At 42.0% G+C, this 21,356-nt stretch overlaps 1 protein-coding gene across 2 annotated transcripts in view; it reads right to left on the bottom strand.

The window, feature by feature from the left end:
* NTRK2 (neurotrophic receptor tyrosine kinase 2) overlaps positions 1–21,356 on the bottom strand; it is a 335,632-nt gene that overhangs the window by 78,087 nt on the left and 236,189 nt on the right. For both annotated transcript variants that reach the window (XM_023242219.2, XM_023242218.2), the window contains one exon: positions 8,981–9,111. In XM_023242219.2, the coding sequence (XP_023097987.1) occupies positions 8,981–9,111 (131 nt within the window). The remainder of the gene's footprint in view (positions 1–8,980; positions 9,112–21,356) is intronic.

The raw sequence follows: 21,356 nt of genomic DNA, 5'->3' as shown, positions 1-21,356 counted from the left end.
GTGAAGTATAAAAACAAAGAGATTATTATGGTAGGACTTCATTATGCCCAATGCCTATTACCATGCTTAAAATATGGAGGGAAGGGAGTTAACTCCCATATGAAACAACTAAGATGCATGAGAATGTCTGTCAACATGCTTAAGTTCTTCCGGGTCAGGATAATTGATTGCATCTAGCTCCGCTGATAATGGAAACTGTTGACCTTTCCGATACCTCTTAGACCTGTACTATTCAATATGGTAGCCAACAACTACATGTGGCTGGTGGTCTTTTGAACTCTGGCTGGTCCAAATTGAGATGTACTGTAAGTATAAAATACACACCAGGTTTTGAAAACTGGCAGTGTATAAAATATCTCATTAATATTTTTATATTAATAGTATGTTAAAATGATATTTTAGATATGTTGAGTTAAATAAAACAGATGAATACAGTTATTTTCATCTGTTTCATTTTACTTTTTAATGTGCATACTAGGAAATTTAAAAATGCAAATGTGACTTGCATTTGTGGCTCACATTATACTTCTGTTAGATAGCACTGTTCCATAAAAGCCATCTCAAAAGACTATCAACGGGTCAACCTGCCTCTTGCAACTGTTGGAAAACAACAGTAAACTGAAATAGAATTAAGGCAGACACCCTTCTTATAAGGTTCTTACAGGCAACAATTAGCCAAGGATTTAGAGTAAGCTGTAGTCACGATACTGTGTGATTTTTCTAACTTACAGGGTCTTCTCTAAAGAAAGGTAGAAGAAATTTTTATCAAATTCTTACAAAAGTGAACTTTGGAAGACTATATTTTAATAAATTCAGAGATAGGAAGAGCTTTATAGAAAAAAGATCTTAAAAATTAAGGAGAGTGCAGTGTGCCTGGGTGGCTTTGTCAGTTAAGTGTCCAACTCTTGGTTTTGGCTCAGGTCATGATCTCCCAGTTTGTGAGCTCAAGCCCCATGTTGGGCCCTGTCCTGACAGTGTGTGGAGCCTGCTTGAAATTCTCTCTCTCCCTCTCTCTCTTTGTCCCTTCTCCACTCATGCTCTCTTTCTTTCTAAATAAATAAATACATAAATAAGTAAATAAGTAAATAAGTAAACTGAAAAAAAAAAAAAAACTAAGCAGAGTCCAATAGGTGGCTTGCCTACATTAAGGCAATGAAAACTAACCAAATGATTATATGAAAATGAAATTGATCACACTCAGTGCTTACTATGTACTAGAAACCAACACCTGTGTATATCAAACTCAATCATATGTAACTGGCCTTTGCAAGGACTTTAATTATGTACCAAGTGACAGCTTCAAATACAAGATTCATAGCCAGGGTGTTGATTGCTGCTATCTTTATTTTCACAGCCATGCTGACTCTTATGGTTCAGAATCTAACAAGTTGACCATCCAATGGGAAACACAAGGCCAAGTCCTAATTCACACACTTTAAAATGTTTACAATCATTTGGGTACTGAAATTGATGGTTTATGCGTGCATATCACATCAAGTTGCATATTACAAATGCTAAGTCTTTGGAAGACATCAAACTAATTCATAGCAACAGTCATATTAGAAAAATATTGACTCAAAGGAATGAATCAGAAGTTGTCCTCCAGCATGGGCAGCTGCAATATATTTACCAGCTTTAAATACAATTAAAAATTGGAGCCAATTGCACAAAACTTGCTGATGGATCATGGTAGACCAAGACTCAATTGACAGTTGGCTTATCATGTTAAAGTCAATTAAAAAGCGGGGAAGTCAATTAAAAAGTGAGGCACAGATTCCAGAGATACAGAAGTGTGAAATGAAGCCTCCAGCTATGTTGAATACCAGATGAGTCCTCATTCCAGTGAAATGCACTGTTTTGGGCTTAGCATGTCTGAGAAGATGGGGATAAATTGTAGACAAGCCAGAAAATAGGGTTAACAAGACAACTTAACAAGACAAAAAACAGATCTCTTGTCAAAGGTTAAAAGTTGAAGTTACTGGAAAGGGGACACTGGTGGAGCAACTTAATCACCGGGGCCCTGACTCAATACAAGAGGGACCCTCACCAGGCAAATGTTGCTCTCAATCCTATGCTGTATGGGAGTGCACACATTTCTCACACAGCCCTCACCCCCCCACACACACACACACATCACAGATACACACGTGCACACACCCACACACACGTGCCAGGAAAGAATGGCCTTACACTAAAGTACAGTAGAAATCTATTAAACAATGTCTGGACCATAAAGACGATGAAGCCTTTTAATAAGCCACCATTAAAAGTTCTACAACTTCTATTACTAGAGACTTGTCAAGATGGAATTGATAGCACTTTCTGCAACATTCTGTCCTGTTAAGGCATACAAACTCTTTTTATAGGGCAGTGCTGACAGATGTTCTCTTAAATATACTAATCTTGTCATCTTCCATTTCCATGATGTGGGAACAAGGATTCCGTGTGCAGTGGGGAGAGAGTGCAGGAAGAGGGAGGAATGGGAGGCAAACCTCATGATTTATCGACATGTGAGGACTGATATGGTGACTGCCACAAAAACAAAACAAAGCAAAACAAAACAAAACAAAAAAACAAACCTAAAATGAAAGAAAGCAAGAAAATAGCCACAGGCCTTAGAGATAAACGTGCCTGGGTAGAGCGCTTGAACTGATGAACTCTTGATGTCCTTTCTTGTCTATGAATTTTTTCACTCTTCTACAATGGGAGGGAATGAGCTTTCCTTTTTGAGCCCTTAGTCTGCCCTATACATATTCTGAGATAATTGGCTCTAGTTGCTTCTTCCCCACAGATGGCCTCATCTGTGCCATGTGACCACCTTGGATAGTTGGTCCACAGGTAGGTGGCCTGGCATGAAGACAGAACAGAGCAACTGAACACACAGTATTTTCCTTCTTGAGCAATCTGCATTGGGTGGGGGTGGGGGGGAGCACAGAGACTACGTGAGCAGCAGTTGGCCCAGAAGCAGAAGTCAAATGTTAGGAAGCAGCAGAGGCAAGAGATAGCTATACTCCATCAGCAGGGAAGCCTGGAGGACAGTCCCTGGCGTCTCCTGCTGAGAGGATAAAGAGGGCACAGTCACAAGGGCCACCTCAGATCCAGAGTGAGTTTTCAGATCCCAACTGTTCTAGCAGTGAGGCCTAGCTGTCCTGCAGTTCCTATTTGAGTTGGTCATATTCCTTTTTTTTTTTTTTCTTCTCAGACTTTTACCCCTTTCTTCAGGGATAGAATCTCTCATATTCTTTCAGGGAAGCATGGTTCCCCACGTTCAGTCCATGTGTGTTGTGCAGAGTTGACCCACCATCCATTTGCAAGAATATGTACGTGACCCAGTCCTGGATATTCAGACTATTATCCAAAGAGTCAGAGGACTTGGTGACCCAACTCAAGACAACTAGCCAGTAGGAAGTTGGCCCTTGGACTTTTGTGTAATTGTTGGGGAAGAGGAGCTCTCTTTTGGGTTGCCGGATGGCAGGATCCAAGCCCAGAGCTGTTGCTTAGATAGCTCACCACAGTGTGGGGAGAACTTGCCTGGGAATACGGTCAATACAGAGGAAAGCAGACCCGAGAGATAGAGACAGGGAGAACGGATTTCCTGGATCCATCAGTCCCTGAAGCAAGGATACCAGTAGCTTGAACAAATAAATTTCCTTTTCTTCTTAAACCAGCTTGAGTTAGGTTTCCAATGAGCAGTCTACTGCTCTTCTCCTCAAAGCCAATTGTGATGTTTTGTTAACATTCATTCCAGAATCCAGTTTTCTTTATTTCTGCCTATTTCCTCGAATTACGTTTCTACTGGGAAAACAAGAAAAGTATCTGTCGACCTTACACGCAAATGAGCACAACTAGCACATACCTTTGTGTTACTTGATAAGTGGCACTGTGTTGAATTTCTTCAACTTGGTCTACCAGGGCATGTGCAAAACTCAGTCAATAAGAGTGTGGTACATGGTAAGCATCATACTGATGGGGAGGCCTGAGTTTTAGTCCTATGTCTGACGTTAAGTGACCTTGGTCAAGCTATGTGACCTTGGATGAGTCATTCATCTTCTCTGGGTTCCCGTTTCTTCCCTCACAAAAGGTGGGAGTTAAGCTAAAGAACATCAGCTAATAGTTCTATATATCTGCATAGTGGTTCAATCATTTCTAAAATGACTTCTCATTAGATTACACTATCCTCTATATATCATCTTTACAGTGCCTCTCAGCTATAAAGTTCTATGATTATCAGTAGCTCATCAGATCATTTCCTTACCTAGAAACGTCAACTGCAGACTCTTCACTTTTTCAAAGGCTATTTTTTCTATAGTTTATCTGTCCACCCGTCTATCCTTTTGTTCACTCAACAAGCACTGATTCCATGTTACTAGATATTAGACAATGTGCTAAAAAGCATGGTTCTCGCCCTCAAAAATACTGCTCTAACGGTGGAGACCCACACCACAATCTTGCCATTGATTAACTAAGCCCACGGGTACATATAGAATGCACAACCTTGACAAATGCTGTGAAGGACAAGGGCAGATGCCTTACTAGCATGTAATAGGGAGGTCTGACTTAGCTGGGGGAGCAGGCAAGGGAATGTATCTCCAAAGAGGAGCAACCTGAGCGGAGAGCTGATGGATTAATGGGAGCTGTGTGCATCGAGGGGGCGAGGTAGGGCTCTCCAGACACAGGAATGGAAAAACATGCTGGATGTGACTTTGGGGCTGCCGAACGGTAGTGTGCCAGAGGGCTTATCAGTCAACTCTTCCAAAACCCTTGGTGAAGAAAATCATCCTTATTTCCTCTGTTAACAAGAAGATATTCAGAAACATGAAATGCAAAAATCCCAAAGGAAGTGCCTGCTGAAGTCAGATTTCGTCCTTTCTAGTCTCAAATGTTCCCGTGCTGGTGCCTCTCACTCACTTTAACTTACCCCTCAAGGAAGTCACTCCACTTCCTTGGGTCTTGGCTTTCTCATCTATAAAACATGAGACTTGGGTTCTGTAGGATCTCTAAAGTCTCTCTCGTGTGCAGCATTTTATGTTTCTGGAAATACACCTGAGTTAGTGGAGAGGGGGAGGAGAGGCCATGAATCCTACAAAGCGCACTTGTGGCTCTGTTTAAAAAACAAAAATCCGCATGCATTCATAGTACAAGAAAATGTTGTAGGCATCGTAGCTATTGAAATGCAGGTTGGAGAGAGCCAAAAATAGCTAACGCACCCACAGCTAATGCAGGGAAACTGCCATGAAGCGTTTCCTTGGCAATTGAGTTACTTAAAGGTAAAGTAACTCATTCTGATCAAAGACTGGTTTCTCTGCTTCTCATTCTCTTTATGGGCTCTTCAATTGTAATACAGTGTAAAGAGGAAAAAAAAATAATTGTCAAATCTATTCACTAAAAAACAAAGGTCATCCAAAAATATCAAGAAAAGGTCAGTCTGGTTGGCTCCAAACAAGCAGATACTCTAAAGGGAGAGGCACGCTCAGCCCTCCTGCACCCTCGAATGCCCTACACATGCCTTAGGATCACTTCCGTCTCAAATCGGTTCCGTGGATCCCTCCAGTTCTGAAATCACTTGGGGCAGGCGACGCCAGAATTTACAGGAAACTGACATCTGTCAGTCTGAATGCAAAGTCTTGGATTTCAAACCAGTCAGCTCCTTCTAGAGAAAGAAAAAGGACAATAGCTGCAATTTCTTAGCATACATAATCAATGCTGCCGGGGTTGCTAGGCAACGGGCAGAAAGCCTGTCAAACATCCCTGGGTGCCTCCAATGGGAGAGAAGCAGCTCCCGCAGCCACTCCTCAGAGGTGACAGTCTGTGCAGGCCCCGGAAGCTGCATTCAGCTTGTCTCATTCCTTAAAAATTCGCTTTCCTGTGGTTAGGGCCGGAACCATAGACGTTTTCCTCCCAGGCTCCTGGGATAGTCTTTGAACACACTTTCAATTGGCCAGCTCGCAGCCCTAAAATTGAGCAGGTTGGGCTGGAGACAGCAGCTTTGTAAAAGGCCCATGTGCTATTCTGATCCATTCATCCGGAGCCTGTGGAAGATCCGACTCCTTCCTTGTGAGGTTGCAGCCTGCAGATCCCGGAAAATTAACCTGGGCATCCTCTCTGAAGCTTGAAGTCATTCCAGCGAACATAAACAAAGCCTTTGATTTCAACAAAACTGCACATGCAAGATCACTGAGCTGAGACTTCCTAGGTGTGCGACCTTGAAGTTGGAACTGCATTTTTGAGCTGCAGGCATTTTGTCCTCTCTGCTTGAAACAACAGTTGCATTTGAATTTCAACAAGAAGGACCTGGCAGAGGAGGAGTCAGGATTTGATAAAAGGGAAAAATCCAAGTTTTTGTTCCTTGGCTTGTCTCTTGTTTGTTTGTTTGCTTGTTTTTAGCGGTGTTAATTAACAAGCACTCTTCATAGGTCATTCATTTGCGAACTTATTGGGCAAAGCCAGGGTGTCTATGAGGACTAGGTCCTGGGTCTAGGTCAGAGGTGGGATTAGGGCCGTGACTGTGATTCAAACCAGAGAAGCCTCACCGACAGTAGCCAAGGGAGATGTGACCACGTGGAAGCATGCCCCACTGGCTACACACGGCTGATGCCGGCTGATCTTTCATCACCAGCCCAAGCCCTGAAACCTTATTTTGGCATGTGTTGGGAAGGAAATGTAACCCAAGAGCTGAGGGTGCCCTGGATTTAGCCATGCAACGCCCTCTCTTCGAGGGCATTCAAAGAAATACAGTGAAGTAGGCAGAGAATAAGAAATGATACCAAAAAGAAAAGCTATACCCACTGGAAATTTCTCCCTATCTGGCCGAGGTCCCTCAGCTACTCCTACACGATCATCTAGGATTCTCTAATCTCCCAGAATGTTTGTACATTCAAAGAGTCTCACCTTCTGACCTCAAGAATCTGAATTCAGAATCTGATGGGCTGACTTAGTTCCCTGGGTGGTCTCCAGATATCAGTGGGAGGAAACATGAGCCCAGAACACAAATCCATGGTCTTCAGTGTCCTTGTGTATAACTCATGACTAGATTAGGATCAGCTCTTCCCTAAGCTTTTTCCAGCTCTCATGTTTTATCAGTCTACGAATCTACAAAAATAGAGGCACCTCTTGGTCCCATTTATCCTAAGGGGGAAAAAAGAGCGGCAGAAGAGAGCAGAGCCTGCAGATATAACCCTGCCAAATGTTCTGAACATTCTGTGCTTTAAAAAATAACAAACTTTTGGGGTAAAGGAAAGGAAAGAGGAAGCAATCGCAACAGCAGGAATTAAACCCCTGCCCCCCCACCCCCGCCCCCAGAATCAGAGCAAGATTTTTATTTTACACCTTCTACCCTACTTGACCTCACATCTTTCTAGCATCTCCTTCCTGTTTCCTCTCCTCTGGCTCCCTTTCTCCCTTCCATTTGCTTAACTTAGTATGATGTTTACTGACACTACATTTACCCTCCCTAGAAAATTCTGTTCTTTATTCGCTTTATTTTTATTTTATTGTTATGTGTATTTATTTTGAGAGAGAGAGAGAGAGAGAGAGAGACAGAGAGACAGAGTGCGAGCGGGTGGCTGGGGGGGGGGGGGCAGAGAGAGAGGGAGACACAGAATCTGAAGTAGGCTCCAGGCACAGAGCTGTCAGCACAGAGCCCCATGCGGGGCTCGAACCCACAAGCCGTGAGATCATGACCTGAGACAAGTTCCGATGCTCAACCAAATGGGCCACCATGTCCTTTAGTCACTTTAAAATGCAGCTTTTAGAAACCTCTGGTGAGCGTCTAAGAGCATCCACTCATGCTGGTTACTTTGGAAGATAAAGAAAGCAAATGCACTGTTTTTTCCTTTGGATGAGTTTTAACAGAAACTGTGTTTAATCTGCAGGATGAGAAAGTTCAAGAAGAATTTTACCTCTCTCCTCAGTGACCTATTGTGTATATACCAGAGTATTTTAATGCTAAGTACAACAGTAATGGAATATACATCTGATTTTTTTAAACATGAAAGGTTGTCCTGATTATAACCAGTAAACAAACGCCACTCATGTAAACATTCTGTGTTTGGCAGAAACAAACAAAACCCAGTCATCTTCTGTTAAGCCAAGAAGTTGCATTTTATTATGCTAGCCAAGTCTACATTCCTTTGCCACCTAATTCATTTAATAAATATATGCCTCTTTTAAGTGGTTTGCATATATTATTCAATACCTTGGTGAGTTGTTTTTTAAAATGTTGACAATGCATATGTAAAAGATATGCTCAAGTCTTTTGCGCTATTTTTGTTAATTCTTGTGTTTTAGAGAACTCAGTGGAACTTTTGTTCCCCTCCAGTAATATTTATCTTATTGAAGGCCAGGTCTCCTTTTTGAGTTTTGGGGGAAATGGCTAGAAGTAAGGACTTTCAGACTCTTTTATTTCAGTAAGACCTTGTATCTCCTAGGGTAGTGGAATTTACAAGAGACTCCATCCACCCCAGGATAGAGTCTTGCCCGCACTGTTTACAGTCCTGGGGCTCTGGGAACATTTGGGAGGGACAGGGTAAGGTATAACAGAACACGTCAGCAGAGCAGAGGCTGAGAGGGAAAAGTGAACTCTGGTCTCCCTTCTAGAACCTTCACCAGAGACAAGCTCTAGCTGAGCTTGGCATCAGCATCAAGCAATCTGAGGAGACAGATTGAGTCTCCAAGACTTAGCTGGGTGAATTCTGTTTGACCCTACCGACCTCCACCCAGAATTGAGTTAGCATTGACTTGTCAGAGTAGCCCAAAGCTATTCACAGCCTGGAGATGGACAGGTTGGCCCTGAGAAGAAGCTCAGACAGCTAGATGTGCCCCAAACACCCTTCCCGCTGTCCATTTGGGTACAGGAAATTCGAACACATCCACCATAGCAGACATAATTGGCTCCTGAATTGGCCAAATACAAAATGACACAATGCGCTTCCACACATTAGTGCGACAACAGATAATGAGACATTCTGGAGTGTTCTCTTACCTTCACTGCCACCAAGATCTTGTCCTGCTCAGGACAGAGGTTATAGCATTCAGCTAGGAAAACTTTTCCAAAGGCTCCTTCGCCTAGCTCCCTTTTCAGAACAATGTTATGTCGCTTGATGTGTTGAACAACTGGAAAACAAAGACAGAATGGAAATTGGAATCGAGGCACGTGGAGGTAAAGGCTGAGGGTGGGAGTCAGGGGCCTGCCTCCTGAGCGTGCAGGCCAGAGACTCTGCCCCTCTGCACTGGCAAACCAGAGGAGAAACTCAGTATCCATCCTCACAGTCCGCCCAAATGGCTGGAGGGAGGTTGCACTGGCTTGCTTTCCAGGACTCAATGGTCATCTTCGATAGAAATCAAGTAGCGACCTCCTCGTTGGCTGCGGAATGTCATTAATGAACTTCCCAGATTAGGAAAGGGGAGAGATGAGAAGGGATTGGACATTAATAGCAGGCCTCTCGTAAGCCAGACACCTTGCATATACTTGTTAGTCATGTGTCTAGTGGGGAAAGGCAGAGAGAGAGCTAGGAATCCCTAATTCTTTGTTAAGACGCCTCAGACTCCTGAGGGAAAGAGGCTCAAAGGACACAAGGGGCAAAGGCAAGGTCTGGGCATTTCTAATTAAAGATTTGTCCCCGTCCCAGCTTTAGCCTCCTGCTGAGGTGGGCTAGACCATGGTTGAGACTCATTTCTCCTTCCAGAAATGTCTAGGCTGTGCTATGGCTGGCTTCCCCAGCCCATTCTAAGATCATGTCCCCAGTCTTGGTTATCCAATGCCAAGAAGTGATAAGAATAGATGCATGGTGGGAAGAGAGAATATTTCCCCCTCTAGTCTAGAGTGGAGCTGGCCCACATCAATTCATCCATACACTTCCCCAAGGAACAAGGCAGGAGGCAGCCAAGGCTTTCTGGAAGCCCATCAGCTGCAAGGAGGGGAGCAGAGCAAAGCATTTCTCAGAAGAACAGAGCCAGTGGGAAGCCCCAAAGGAGACTCTGTGGAGGACAGAGCCATAGTGGGAGTATGTGGCTCTTCACCCTGTCCATCAAATGTTGAACTTCTCAGCTCAAGGGTTCCACCAGCCCATTGGCCACCATTCTTTTCTGGAAGGCTCGTCCCTGAATGGCAGTATTAAAAAGAGATCGGGACGCCCTCTGGAGCTTGGAATGTCCAGCCAACAGTATTCTCTCATTTTTCTCGCACAGCCCTGGGAAGCAACCTTCTCTGCATTTTGTACACAGGGAAACCGAGCCTGCAGAAACTCCAGTGATTCACGGCATGGGAACAGAGAAGTTGAAGTTTGAATTCAGGTCTGAATCCAGAGTAAATGTTTTTTTTTTTTTTTCTTCCATACCACAGTTTCTTTTCCGTTATAAATTGTGCTACACATGGCAAGAAAAATAGAATATGTAAACAATAGAATAAAAAGTAAACATAATCTCCCAGCTTCCTTTCTGTTTAGTTCACCCTTCAAAGGTGAGTTCAAATTCTCACTTCCTGAGAGTTTCCAAGACCACTTTGACCACCGACGACCTCCTTCTCTGAATTCATATTATATCATGACTTGTGCTTAGTTGAATTCTGGCTTATGTCTTCCATTCATTTCATAACTGGAAACTCCCTGAGTTTAAAAGCAACCCTATCTATCTCCTATAGTCTTGTGCAATGTCTCAGGTGCTGAGCACACAGAAGATTTATTACTGTGGTTTAATTTGATGAACTTTCTTTAAAAGTCTTTTTTTGGGGGGGGGCGGGCACCTGGGTGGCTCAGTCGGTTGAGCGTCCGACTTTGGCTCAGGTCATGATCTCACGGTTTGTGGGTTCGAGCCCCACGTCAGGCTCTGTGCTGACAGCTCAGGGCCTGGAGCCTTCTTTGGATTCTGTGTGTCCTTCTCTCTCTGCCCCTCCCCTGCTCACACTCTGTCTCTCTCTCAAAAACAAATGAAGATTAAAAAAAATTTTTTTAAGTCTTTTTTTTTAACTTGAATGTGAACTGCATTGTGAAAACACAAGAAAATATAAATCAAAATTCTGTAGTTGAAATAATAGTATTAAAATGAATGCCCATAAGCCCACCATCCCATTTAAGAAACAGACTATCACTAGTATGTTGAAAGCACCGCTCTACCAGTGGGACTTTCTTGATTGTATCCACTTCCCCACTCTCTTCTGGGGCCCAGTTACTACCCTGAATTTTGTGTTACTCATTTCCTCTACAGGTTTGCTACTAACGTTATATCCCTAATGAGATATGATGCAAGAATGTGTATTCTTCGCATCTTGCCTTTTTTACCCAACAACGCCCTGGAGATTGAGTTACATTGAGTTCCAGTATGTGTGTGGTAGTCATCCTTTTGCTTTTACTACTTTATAATATTCTGTGAGAGGACTATACCGCCATGTATTTATTCATTCTCTGTTGATGGATATGCTCTACAGTTCCTTTTTAGATACAATTTGATGTAAAATGCAAGCGGTGATTAAGGTTTGGCCTTAATAGGATTTTTCCCCCGATAATTCATGTGGTTTGGAGCAATGACGGCTTCCATGGGCCTCTGGGAACTCAGGGTGATAAAAATCAAAAGGTCTTTTATGAGCAACAATATTAATGAATATAAGAATGTATATTAATTTCTCATGCTCCAGTAGCAACGGCTGAATTTAAGAGAAGAGAAATGTGTTCATTAGGTAGAGTGCCCATATAAAGAGACAAATGTAATTCTTGCAGAGAATTAGCTGCCATATTTAAATCTAATATTTAACTCCATGGTGGTCACATGTTCAGTGGGAATTAAATTGCCACTTGATTTACTTTCATCATGTCAAGGCAAGTATTTAACTTCTTTTCGTTTTTGATTTACACTTAAAAAAAATTTCAGATAGGAGAAGAAATCGGTGGAAATAAGTTTAAGTTTTTAAAGCTATGGGTAAAGCCACATTTCCATCACCTTCAAAACTAAACTTGATGAGACCAGTTTTCCTATACTGACCTTGAAAGCAGTAAGTGCATCTTTTCGTTCAGAAATGGGCTATTTTGCATTAATTCGCTCTGTTGGTTTGGGACACAATAGATTATATGAAGGGTGGCCTTTTGCCAATGTAGTCCCTCTCAACAGAATTTCTCTCTTGGAAGACTAGAAGCCACTCAGAAGCACAGGTAACACTTTTGTGTTTGTATTTACATTCCTGACAGGGCCTTACAGTGTTTTGCATACAGTTGGTACAATAAAAATATTTATTGAAAAAATGTATCAAACGGTAATAACAGCCACAGATAAATGCTATTTAATCATATCATTTCAGTTAACTGACAACAATCCTATAGGCCACAAAGCAGCCAAATTCTCAGAGGTCAGGGGTGGAGAGAATAATGAACCTGAAGCTCTCCTTTCACTGACCTAAGAATTTCTTCCTAATCTCTTCCAAGAGAGTATGGGGCCCTCCTTGACTCAAATAAAATCTTGGCTATGCCCCGAGGACCTCCATGGCCTCAAATGGAGGCCATCCTCCAACCTCAACCCCAGGTACTTCAGCGCCTGTGTGCCTGATTTCTGGCCACTACCCCCTCTCTTCAGCTAGAGCTCCAGCTATCTCAAAGTATCTACTTTATGGAGCCATCAGTCTACACACCATTTCTGTCCCCTCATTGCTGGTTATTCCTCTCATCCACTGAGCTCCCCTGCCTACACTCTCCCCCTCCACCCTACCAGTGTCTCCATTCTCAGGGCCTGCGGCGCAGAGAAGTTCAGTAACTTGCCTAAGCTGCAGAAACCCTGGACTTCCATTTATCCTGAGTCTTTCAGTGCTGTAGCTAAGAGCCCGGCATCGGGAGGTTTGGTCTGGCGGTCTGAATGGCATTAAGGTGACTTTTTCTGGGAGCAAGACTGTCTTAATGAAGGAAGACATGCACTGATTCACATTCTGGACAAGCTCTTTACGTCACGGTGGACTAGCACTTTGAATAACACTGTCTTTAAGGGCCCTATGAACATTTGGATTCGTTTTATACAAAATATTCTGAGTGAAGTGAGTCTAAAGATCCCATGATAAATAAGCTATCAGGTAAGCATATAAATTTTTTACATTTGGAGGAAAACTCAAAAAGAGAGTTGATTTTTAAAAAAGTCTTCATAGGAAAGTTTTTCTTTAAAATTCACCTTGCCTGAAGACAAGGAGGTATCAGTAAGAGATACAGGTGGTGTAACAAATACACCTTCAAACTCAGGTGGTCTGCAGACCGATCCATGTACCCTGATACAGTCAAAACAAAGCATGTGATTAGATATTCTATGAATAAATCTACTTTATAAAATCAGAGAGAAATTGATGACCAGCAATAATAATCAGTGGCTAAAACTATCCGGACATCTTTGTCATTAATGGAATTTTCCAGAGTGGAAATTTGGGGCCCTTGGTCATTTGCTTCAGGAGTACCAGAACTGAGTAGATTTCCAGTTTTCTGTTAGTATCACGTAATTACAACCACTGACAAATGCGTTTTCTCACAAGTACCTGCAGTAGTTTACGGAGACACTTGCAATTTCAGATGGTTTAAATCACGTTCCTGGTATTGATATCTCCCAGAAGCAGATATTCTATATATGCACACGCAGGCTACAGATGAAGTATTCATCCACGTCTGTATCTATTACTACTAACTCTAAAACTAACTAACTAACTAAGTAAATAAATAAGTCAATAAAACCCTACCCACTTAAGGGTGAAATTGGAACTATGTCCTTCCAATTTCTTCAGTAATGGGGCTTTACAGAAAGCCCCCTTGGCCCAGGGCACATGTCCTGCTCAGCATATGAACCTTAAATTGAGTCATTAATTGAAATCTCTAATATATGCCAGGTACTAAGTGATCTTCAGTTAAAAGGAAGCATATTTTAAAATTCTGAGAAGAAAAGTAAAAAGGATTAAATTCTAGAAGATAATATTCTGGAGTAGATGTGGTCTCTCTGTTTCCTTACAGACCCAAATGGAGGGATCACCTTCAGCGGTTCCATTGCAAAGGACCTGACACTGTAATGGCAAAAGAACTTAAAGATTATTGAGGCTGACTGCCTCATGTTTGACAGTCAACAAGTGACACGTCTTCCCCAGGGCCACACAGCTAGACGGTGACCAAGAAGGGACACTGGATTCTGTAACACAAGCCCCCCTTTGAGACTGAAGGCAGTGAGGGCCTCCTGATGTTAAATGGCAATAGGGATTTCATCTAGCTAACATGTCTTCTATAAAATACTTGAAACATTCGTGTTTATCTTCTGAAATGGACCAAATGTCTCATAATGAAGAACTTCATCAGAAAATTGTCAACAAAATAAGAGTGAGAAAAGTAAGAATTAAAACTTAAATACCTTGAAAAATACCTGAGCTTGATTTTAAGTAGGATGAACAGATACTATTTACTAAACATCTTTATGTCTGTTTCGTGGGCAGCATACTGAAATAGGTAAAATCATCCACCTTGTAAAAATAAAGTTGCATAAAAGACTGGAACTATGTTTTTCAATTTCATCTACATTTTTATTAAAATACAAGTTGGTACTAAATTGGAAATAAATGCAATTAAGACCACAGACATAAAACATACCAGGAGAAGACAAGGCCAAATATTCATAAATAATATTAATGATGAAATAGAACTTATAATAATACTGAGCCATTCTTAAGTACTTTTCAGCAAAAAATCCAAATGTGCATTACCATCAATTAATTTTCATATCTCTCTGAATGAGGTCAACAGTCACATTTATTTTACAGATGACACCACAATTAATTGACTTACTTGTGGTCATAGAGCAATCCACTTATCCTTTACCAAGTGTTATTTCCAATGAAATGGGGAAGTGGGGAGGGGCCTAACATGTGCACATTGCTATTATGGGCCAGAAAATGCGCTAAGAGGTTTACAAGAATTATCAATCTTAACAGCAGTCCAGTAGGGTATCCTTATCTCCATTTTCAGATTAAAGTAAAAAGAGGCTCAGACGAGCTAAGTAACTCACCCAAGGTGGTCCAACCAGTGACAGGCAGAGCTAAAATTCTTTCTACTACAATATTCTGCCTTGACTTTCTTACAGAAAACAAAATGAAAGAAAAACTGTGTGAGCTCAACTTTGTCCACCTAGCGAGCTGTGGGTTGACTTTCATCAATTTAGTTCAGTAAGTGTTTACAAAGCACCAACTATAGCCTGGACATTTTTCTAGGGCCTAGCAAAAGAATAGGCAGAGTAACCCCTGTCATCAAGCAACCCACAACCTAAAGAAGCAGAAAAACACACATACTTGAATCTATCGTATCTTTTACTAACACCTTTGCTTCATTCACAAAAGATTTTTCAGTACTTGCTGTGACTATGCGAAGAAAAACAAAAACTCAAATCAAAACTCGAGTCAGGGAAAGTGGAATAGAAGGCTAAGAGACATATTAGTAGAAATGCAAGTGTGCAGATTCGAGGGTCCCACGTGGTCATTCACATTAAGTCATAATTTGACTCCAAGCGTCCTTGCAGCAGAAGCCAAAAGAGAAACACAGTAATTTACAAAATCTTGACTGCCCATACTTAAAAGCAGAGAAACTCCTTACGGTAAGTAAGATTCTTCATGGCATTTAGTTTTTGAAGGAATATATCAAATGGATTTTACACAGGGGATCAATGCCCTCAGTGATGTCTAGAGAGCAAATAGTGATCTTCCTCAGAGTCGTTCTTGTGGCCAAACTCCATATGGAATAAACACACGACACAAAAGCTACCCTCGGTGAAAGTGCTGCAAGATATGACGATATCTCATCATAATGGCTTAAAAATCAAGATCTAAGCGCATATGCAAGAATGCTTTGGGGATACGATTTCCCCCACACTCACTGCTGGGCCTAGAACATGTCAGGTAATCAAAACAGAGAACAAGGAACCATGTGACCAAAATGTACACCTGAGAAAGGGCCATGAATGAGCCTGAGGAGCAGAAGGTGGCTTGATGGAGGCACAGGAATAAGTGGGAAGAAGTGGAGGCGGTGAGTAGAGACTGCACATGTGGGAGATGGGGGTAAAAGGGAGTAGGGGATGGGTCAGGGCACAAAGGTCAGTCTAGAGATAGCATGGCGGCAAATCTAGAGGATGGGGCTGGGGGAGTTTGAGGGAGAGATTTAAGGGTGCTGGTAAGTTAAGGAGAATAGTAGAGAGTAAGGAATTAAATAGGCACAGAAAAGAAGGAAGGAAGGAAGGAAGGAAGGAAGGAAGGAAGGAAGGAGGGAGGAAGGAAGGAAGGGAGAGAAGGAAACTGGCAGAAGAGATTCTTGTGGAAGCCAGTTAGGGTACAGTGGTTAAGAGATACAGAAACATTCTGGAAGAGTGAGGAAAGATGTTGAGTGAGCCACCTTCTGAGGGCCTCAACTCTGATGCTCACCACAGCACTGAGCCACCAAGGGAGGAAGTAGACTTCCAGGGATTCCCAAGGGGTCCATGAAGCTCAGACCGTCATAAGCCTTTGGGCTAAGCCTGGCATTGGGTCCAGTGATGGGCAAGACACTTCGCAAGTGACTTTACATCCTGAGAGGGTATCAGTTTCCTACGTGGATGCCTCATACAACATCCAGTGGCAGCAAAGGACCCTTTCATCCAAAACCGAATTTCAAGGCTCCTGTGCTGAACGAGAGCAGGGCAGCTGTGGGGGTAAGGGAGCAGGAATGGAGCTTAATGGAAATCCAATGTCACCACAGATAAGGGCGATGGAGTTATTTGAAGTTAAAATCCAAAAACTTCTTGTAGAAAACATCCAGGGAGGGGGAAAGCCCCAGAAATCTTTCAAGCTGTGAGACTGAAGGGAACACCACACTTCAAAATACACATACGGCACATCCTTCGCTTTGACAGCCCCTAACAGCCAAAATTATATCTGTTTTACACACTGGCATGTGGTGGAATTGGATTGATTTGCCCTGACAGCCCTCCCTGCTGGAACAATACTTGTCAGTCAGCCCTGGCAATGTTTATATTTTCAAGAATAATTATGCAGAGTGATGGTACAAAATCCTGGCAGGTGGGCCAGAGAGTCTTATCCGTCTACCCCTCTGACCCTGCGTCCGTGAGCTCCAAAGCTCCTCCTGCTCCTAAGGATGGAGAACATCCCTTTCACACCCTGCTTCCCCTTCTGAAGCTGTATGCACAAGCCTCCATCCAAGGCTTCTACACTGGAGCCTGTCTTATCATTTGCAACCCTCCACTCCTGTGCCCTCTCCATGGAAACTTTCCTTCCTTCAATACCTTAAACTGGTAGCCATCACATTTTCCTAATTGACTTCTTCAAGATAGTTGGGCTTTACTGATGTCCATCTACATGGATGCTCCCATTGTGAAAGACACCTTTAGGTTTCGGTGGGGGTAATTCAGAAACCAGACCAGTGGGCATTCAGGGCTTCCCTGACCTGTGTCTAATGTAAACATATTGACTATCTTCTCTGTGCGCACACTCTGGCATACATGTTCTAGATCAGAATGGGATCTAGATGGTGATGGTGATGGGAAGGATGAGCAAAGTGTTAGGCAAGTGGGCCACTCAGGAAAGGCTCATGGAACCATTGAGCCAATCTCAGAAAAGCAGGCTGGAGTCTTTATGAGCAAAGCTCTGAACTCAAGAGAAAGGGCCAAGTGCTTAGCTTAATGCACAATGGGAGAACAGTGGGCATTTTATAAGGTCTAGAATTCCATGGCAGCTTCCCAGGCTGCTTTCCATGGCTATAGACTCTGCTCCAATTCTAGCGGAGCTCATAACCAATGATACATGGCCAATATGCGAAAGATGGAGGGTGACAGACAAGATGTTTTCAATCTCAACTGTTTTCCATCTCTAGAGGGCTTTCTGTCCAATTAATAGGCAAAGCAGAGACCAATGGTATTTCCTCTTTAATATTCTTAATTAAGAACTCATAGTTTAAAAGTAATGTTACTGTTTACTTTCTTCAAAGGGTTTTGCAATACTCGTAGCATCTTTCAATTCTTTTTTACCCCTCATTTCCGGGCAAGCATCTGTGTGAAAAGAATTGTGTTTGGCACTGTGGAAGACTCAAGGATGAAGAAGGAGAAGAGGGTGTCAGCGGTTACTAATTACACATCTGCTGTGTGCTAGGCATTGTGTTAAGCATTGTACAAATGTTCTCCTATCGAGACATTCTGCTGGACCTGGGGACAGACATCACTGTTTCCATTTAGGCAATGTGGTAACTGAGTGCTGGAGATGTGAAGTAATTTGCCCAAAGCCACACAGCTAGAAAGTGGCTAAGGCAAGCTCAGATTGGTTTCAAAACCATGCAGTCTCCCCCAGTAGAACATGAATCTTTCCCCCAAAGGTTGGGCATTCTAACAGGGAGATGAGACAAATACACTAACGGTTGTCAAAGGCAGAATATAAAAACTTTTATGACAGATATGAAAAACACAGGGTTAAGGGTGTCTAGAAGAAAAAGAATTAAATCTTTTGAATAAAGGATTTGGGCTTGGAGGATGTGTCTTGTGAGTTCTCCCTTGTAAGTTGAGCAGGGCTTGAAATGTTGGTTGGAAAGAAGGGCTGTGTTGACCATAATTAATTATGACATTTCCAAAATGCCACGATGTCACAGACTTGACCACACGCTGGACCTTCATATAAAAAGACATGTCCACATTAAAGTCCCAAATCTGAAAGCTACTTAGGTTGAACCAAATGAAGTTTCCATTTGTGCAGGCCCAAATGAGACAAATATCAGCTATTTCATGTGGCTTAACCTAATTTATCTCTAGGCTGTTGTCTTTGCAAACAGAACCTCTCAATGTTAGAAAAGAAGCCATTTCTTTTAATTTGCAAGAAAATATTAAGGAAAACAATACACAGACATGGTAACAAATCAAATAGTGCTGAAGAGCTCACAATGGTAAGAAATTTTACCCTTCCACGTGCTTCCCTGTCCTCGATCCCATTCTGCTGGGTGATCAATTCAATCCAGTTTGAATTTTTGTTTTCTAGGGACTTCCTCCATAACTCTAATCAATATATGTACTTTCTGTTCCTGTTTCCCCAATTTAAGACACTTATCAATTCTCTGCTCTTCAAGAGAAAGATTTTACTCACACTGTCTCCCACCTCTTCCCAGTAACTGGGAGCTATGTTATTTTTAGTCCTTCTGTTGATAAACTATCACACTATATCTTTTTAAGCCATTATGCAATATTTTTCGTATATCATGAGCATATGAGTCCCTCTACCTTCCCTCTACCCCAATCACTTCACATACTCTTTGAGCTTGACTTTTATAGCAACTGCGTCACAACCGTTCTTATGTACATTCAACTTACAATATGCTACAATTAAGTGTCTTATGTGACTAAAAATTGAAAAGCAATAAACATAATTTATATCAATATGGCCAACTGTATGCTACAAACCTAAGTAGATGCCAGGGTTGCATTTTCTTTTCCACATATAGTGTCATACAGAGAACTTCTGGGCCACTCGAAGGAGGATGTTCTAAGCGTCAAAATCAAATGACTTTTCTTCCCTACCATCAAGATTGCCCTAGGGTAGATCTATTTTTAATTTTTTGAGGAACTTCCACACTGTTTTCCAGAGCGGCTGCACCAGTTTGCATTCCCACCAACAGTGCAAGAGGGTTCCCGTTTCTCCACATCCTCGCCAGCATCTATAGTCTCCTGATTTGTTCATTTTAGCCACTCTGACCAGTGTGAGGTGGTATCTGAGTGTGGTTTTGATTTGTATTTCCCTGATGATGAGCGACGTTGAGCATCTTTTCATGTGCTTGTTGGCCATCTGGATGTCTTCTTTAGAGAAGCGTCTATTCATGTCTTCTGCCCATTTCTTCACTGGATTGTTTTTCAGGTGTGGGGTTTGGTGAGTTCTGTATAGATTTTGGATAGTAGCCCTTTGTCCGATATGTCATTTGTAAATATCTTTTCCCATTCTGTTGGGTGACTTTTAGTTTTGCTGATTGTTTCCTTTGCAGTGCAGGAGCTTTTTATCTTCATGAGGTCCCGATAGTTCATTTTTGCTTTTAATTCCCTTGCCTTTGGAGATGTGTCAAGTAAGAAATTTCTGTGGCTGAGGTCAGAGAGGTTTTTTCCTGCTTTCTCCTCTAGGGTTTTGACGGTTTCCTGTTTCACATTCAGGTCCTTTATCCATTTTGAGTTTATTTTTGTGAATGGTGTAAGAAAGTGGTCTAGTTTCATCCTTCTGCATGTTGCTGTCCAGTTCTCCCAGCACCATTTGTTAAATAGACTGTCTTTTTTCCATTGGATATTCTTTCCTGCTTTTGTCAAAGATTAGTTGGCCATACTTTTGTGGGTCCAGTTCTGGAGTCTCTATTCTATTCCACTGGTCTATGTGTCTGTTTTTGTGCCAATGCCATGCTGTCATGATGATTACAGCTTTGTAGTAGAGGCTAAAGTCTGGGATTGTGATGCCTTCCACTTTGGTCTTCTTCTTCAATATTACTTTGGTTATTCGGGGTCTTTTATGGTTCCATACAAATTTTAGGATTGCTTGTTTTAGCTTTGAGAAAAATTCTGGTGCATATGACCCAGCAATAGCACTGATAGGAGTTTACCCAAGGGATACAGGAGTGCTGATGCATAGAGGCACTTGTACCCCAATGTTTATAGCAGCACTTTCAACAATAGCCAAATTGTGGAAAGAGCCTAAATGTCCATCAACTGATGAATGGATAAAGAAATTGTGGTTTATATACACAATGGAATACTACGTGGCAATGAGAAAGAATGAAATATGGCCTTTTGTAGCAACGTGGATGGAACTGGAGAGTGTTATGCTAAGTGAAATAAGTTATACAGAGAAAGACAGGTACCATATGTTTTCTCTCTTATGTGGATCTGAGAAACTTAACAGAAGACCATAGGGGAGGGGAAGGAAAAAAAAAAGTTAGAGAGGGAGGGAGCCAAGCCATAAGAGACTCTTAAAAACTGAGAATAAACTGAGGGTTGATGGGGGGTGGCAGGGAGGGGAGGGTGGGTGTTGGGTATTGAGGAGGACACCTGTTGGGATGAGCACTGGGTGTTGTATGGAAATCAATTTGACAATAAATTTCATATAAAAAATAAAAATTAAAAAATAAAAGAAAAACATTGTCCTTAGTGTCTAATTCAGATAGGTAGATTTTTCACTTATCCTGTTGAAATTTGGTGGACCTCTCAATTTGAGGTCTGGGGCTTCTTCAACACTGGGAAATTGTCTTCTGGTTTTTTCTTTGTTAATTTTCTCTCTACCATTTTTTTCTGTGTTCTCATTATTAGTTGGAAATCTTAGTAGCCATATTGTCACCTTTCATGATACAGTTGAACTGTATGAATTCTCTCTCATG

This window comes from Felis catus, chromosome D4 (genome assembly GCF_018350175.1).
Source record: "Felis catus isolate Fca126 chromosome D4, F.catus_Fca126_mat1.0, whole genome shotgun sequence".
NCBI lineage: Eukaryota > Metazoa > Chordata > Mammalia > Carnivora > Felidae > Felis > Felis catus.
This window is presented reverse-complemented; position numbering and strand designations above follow the sequence as displayed.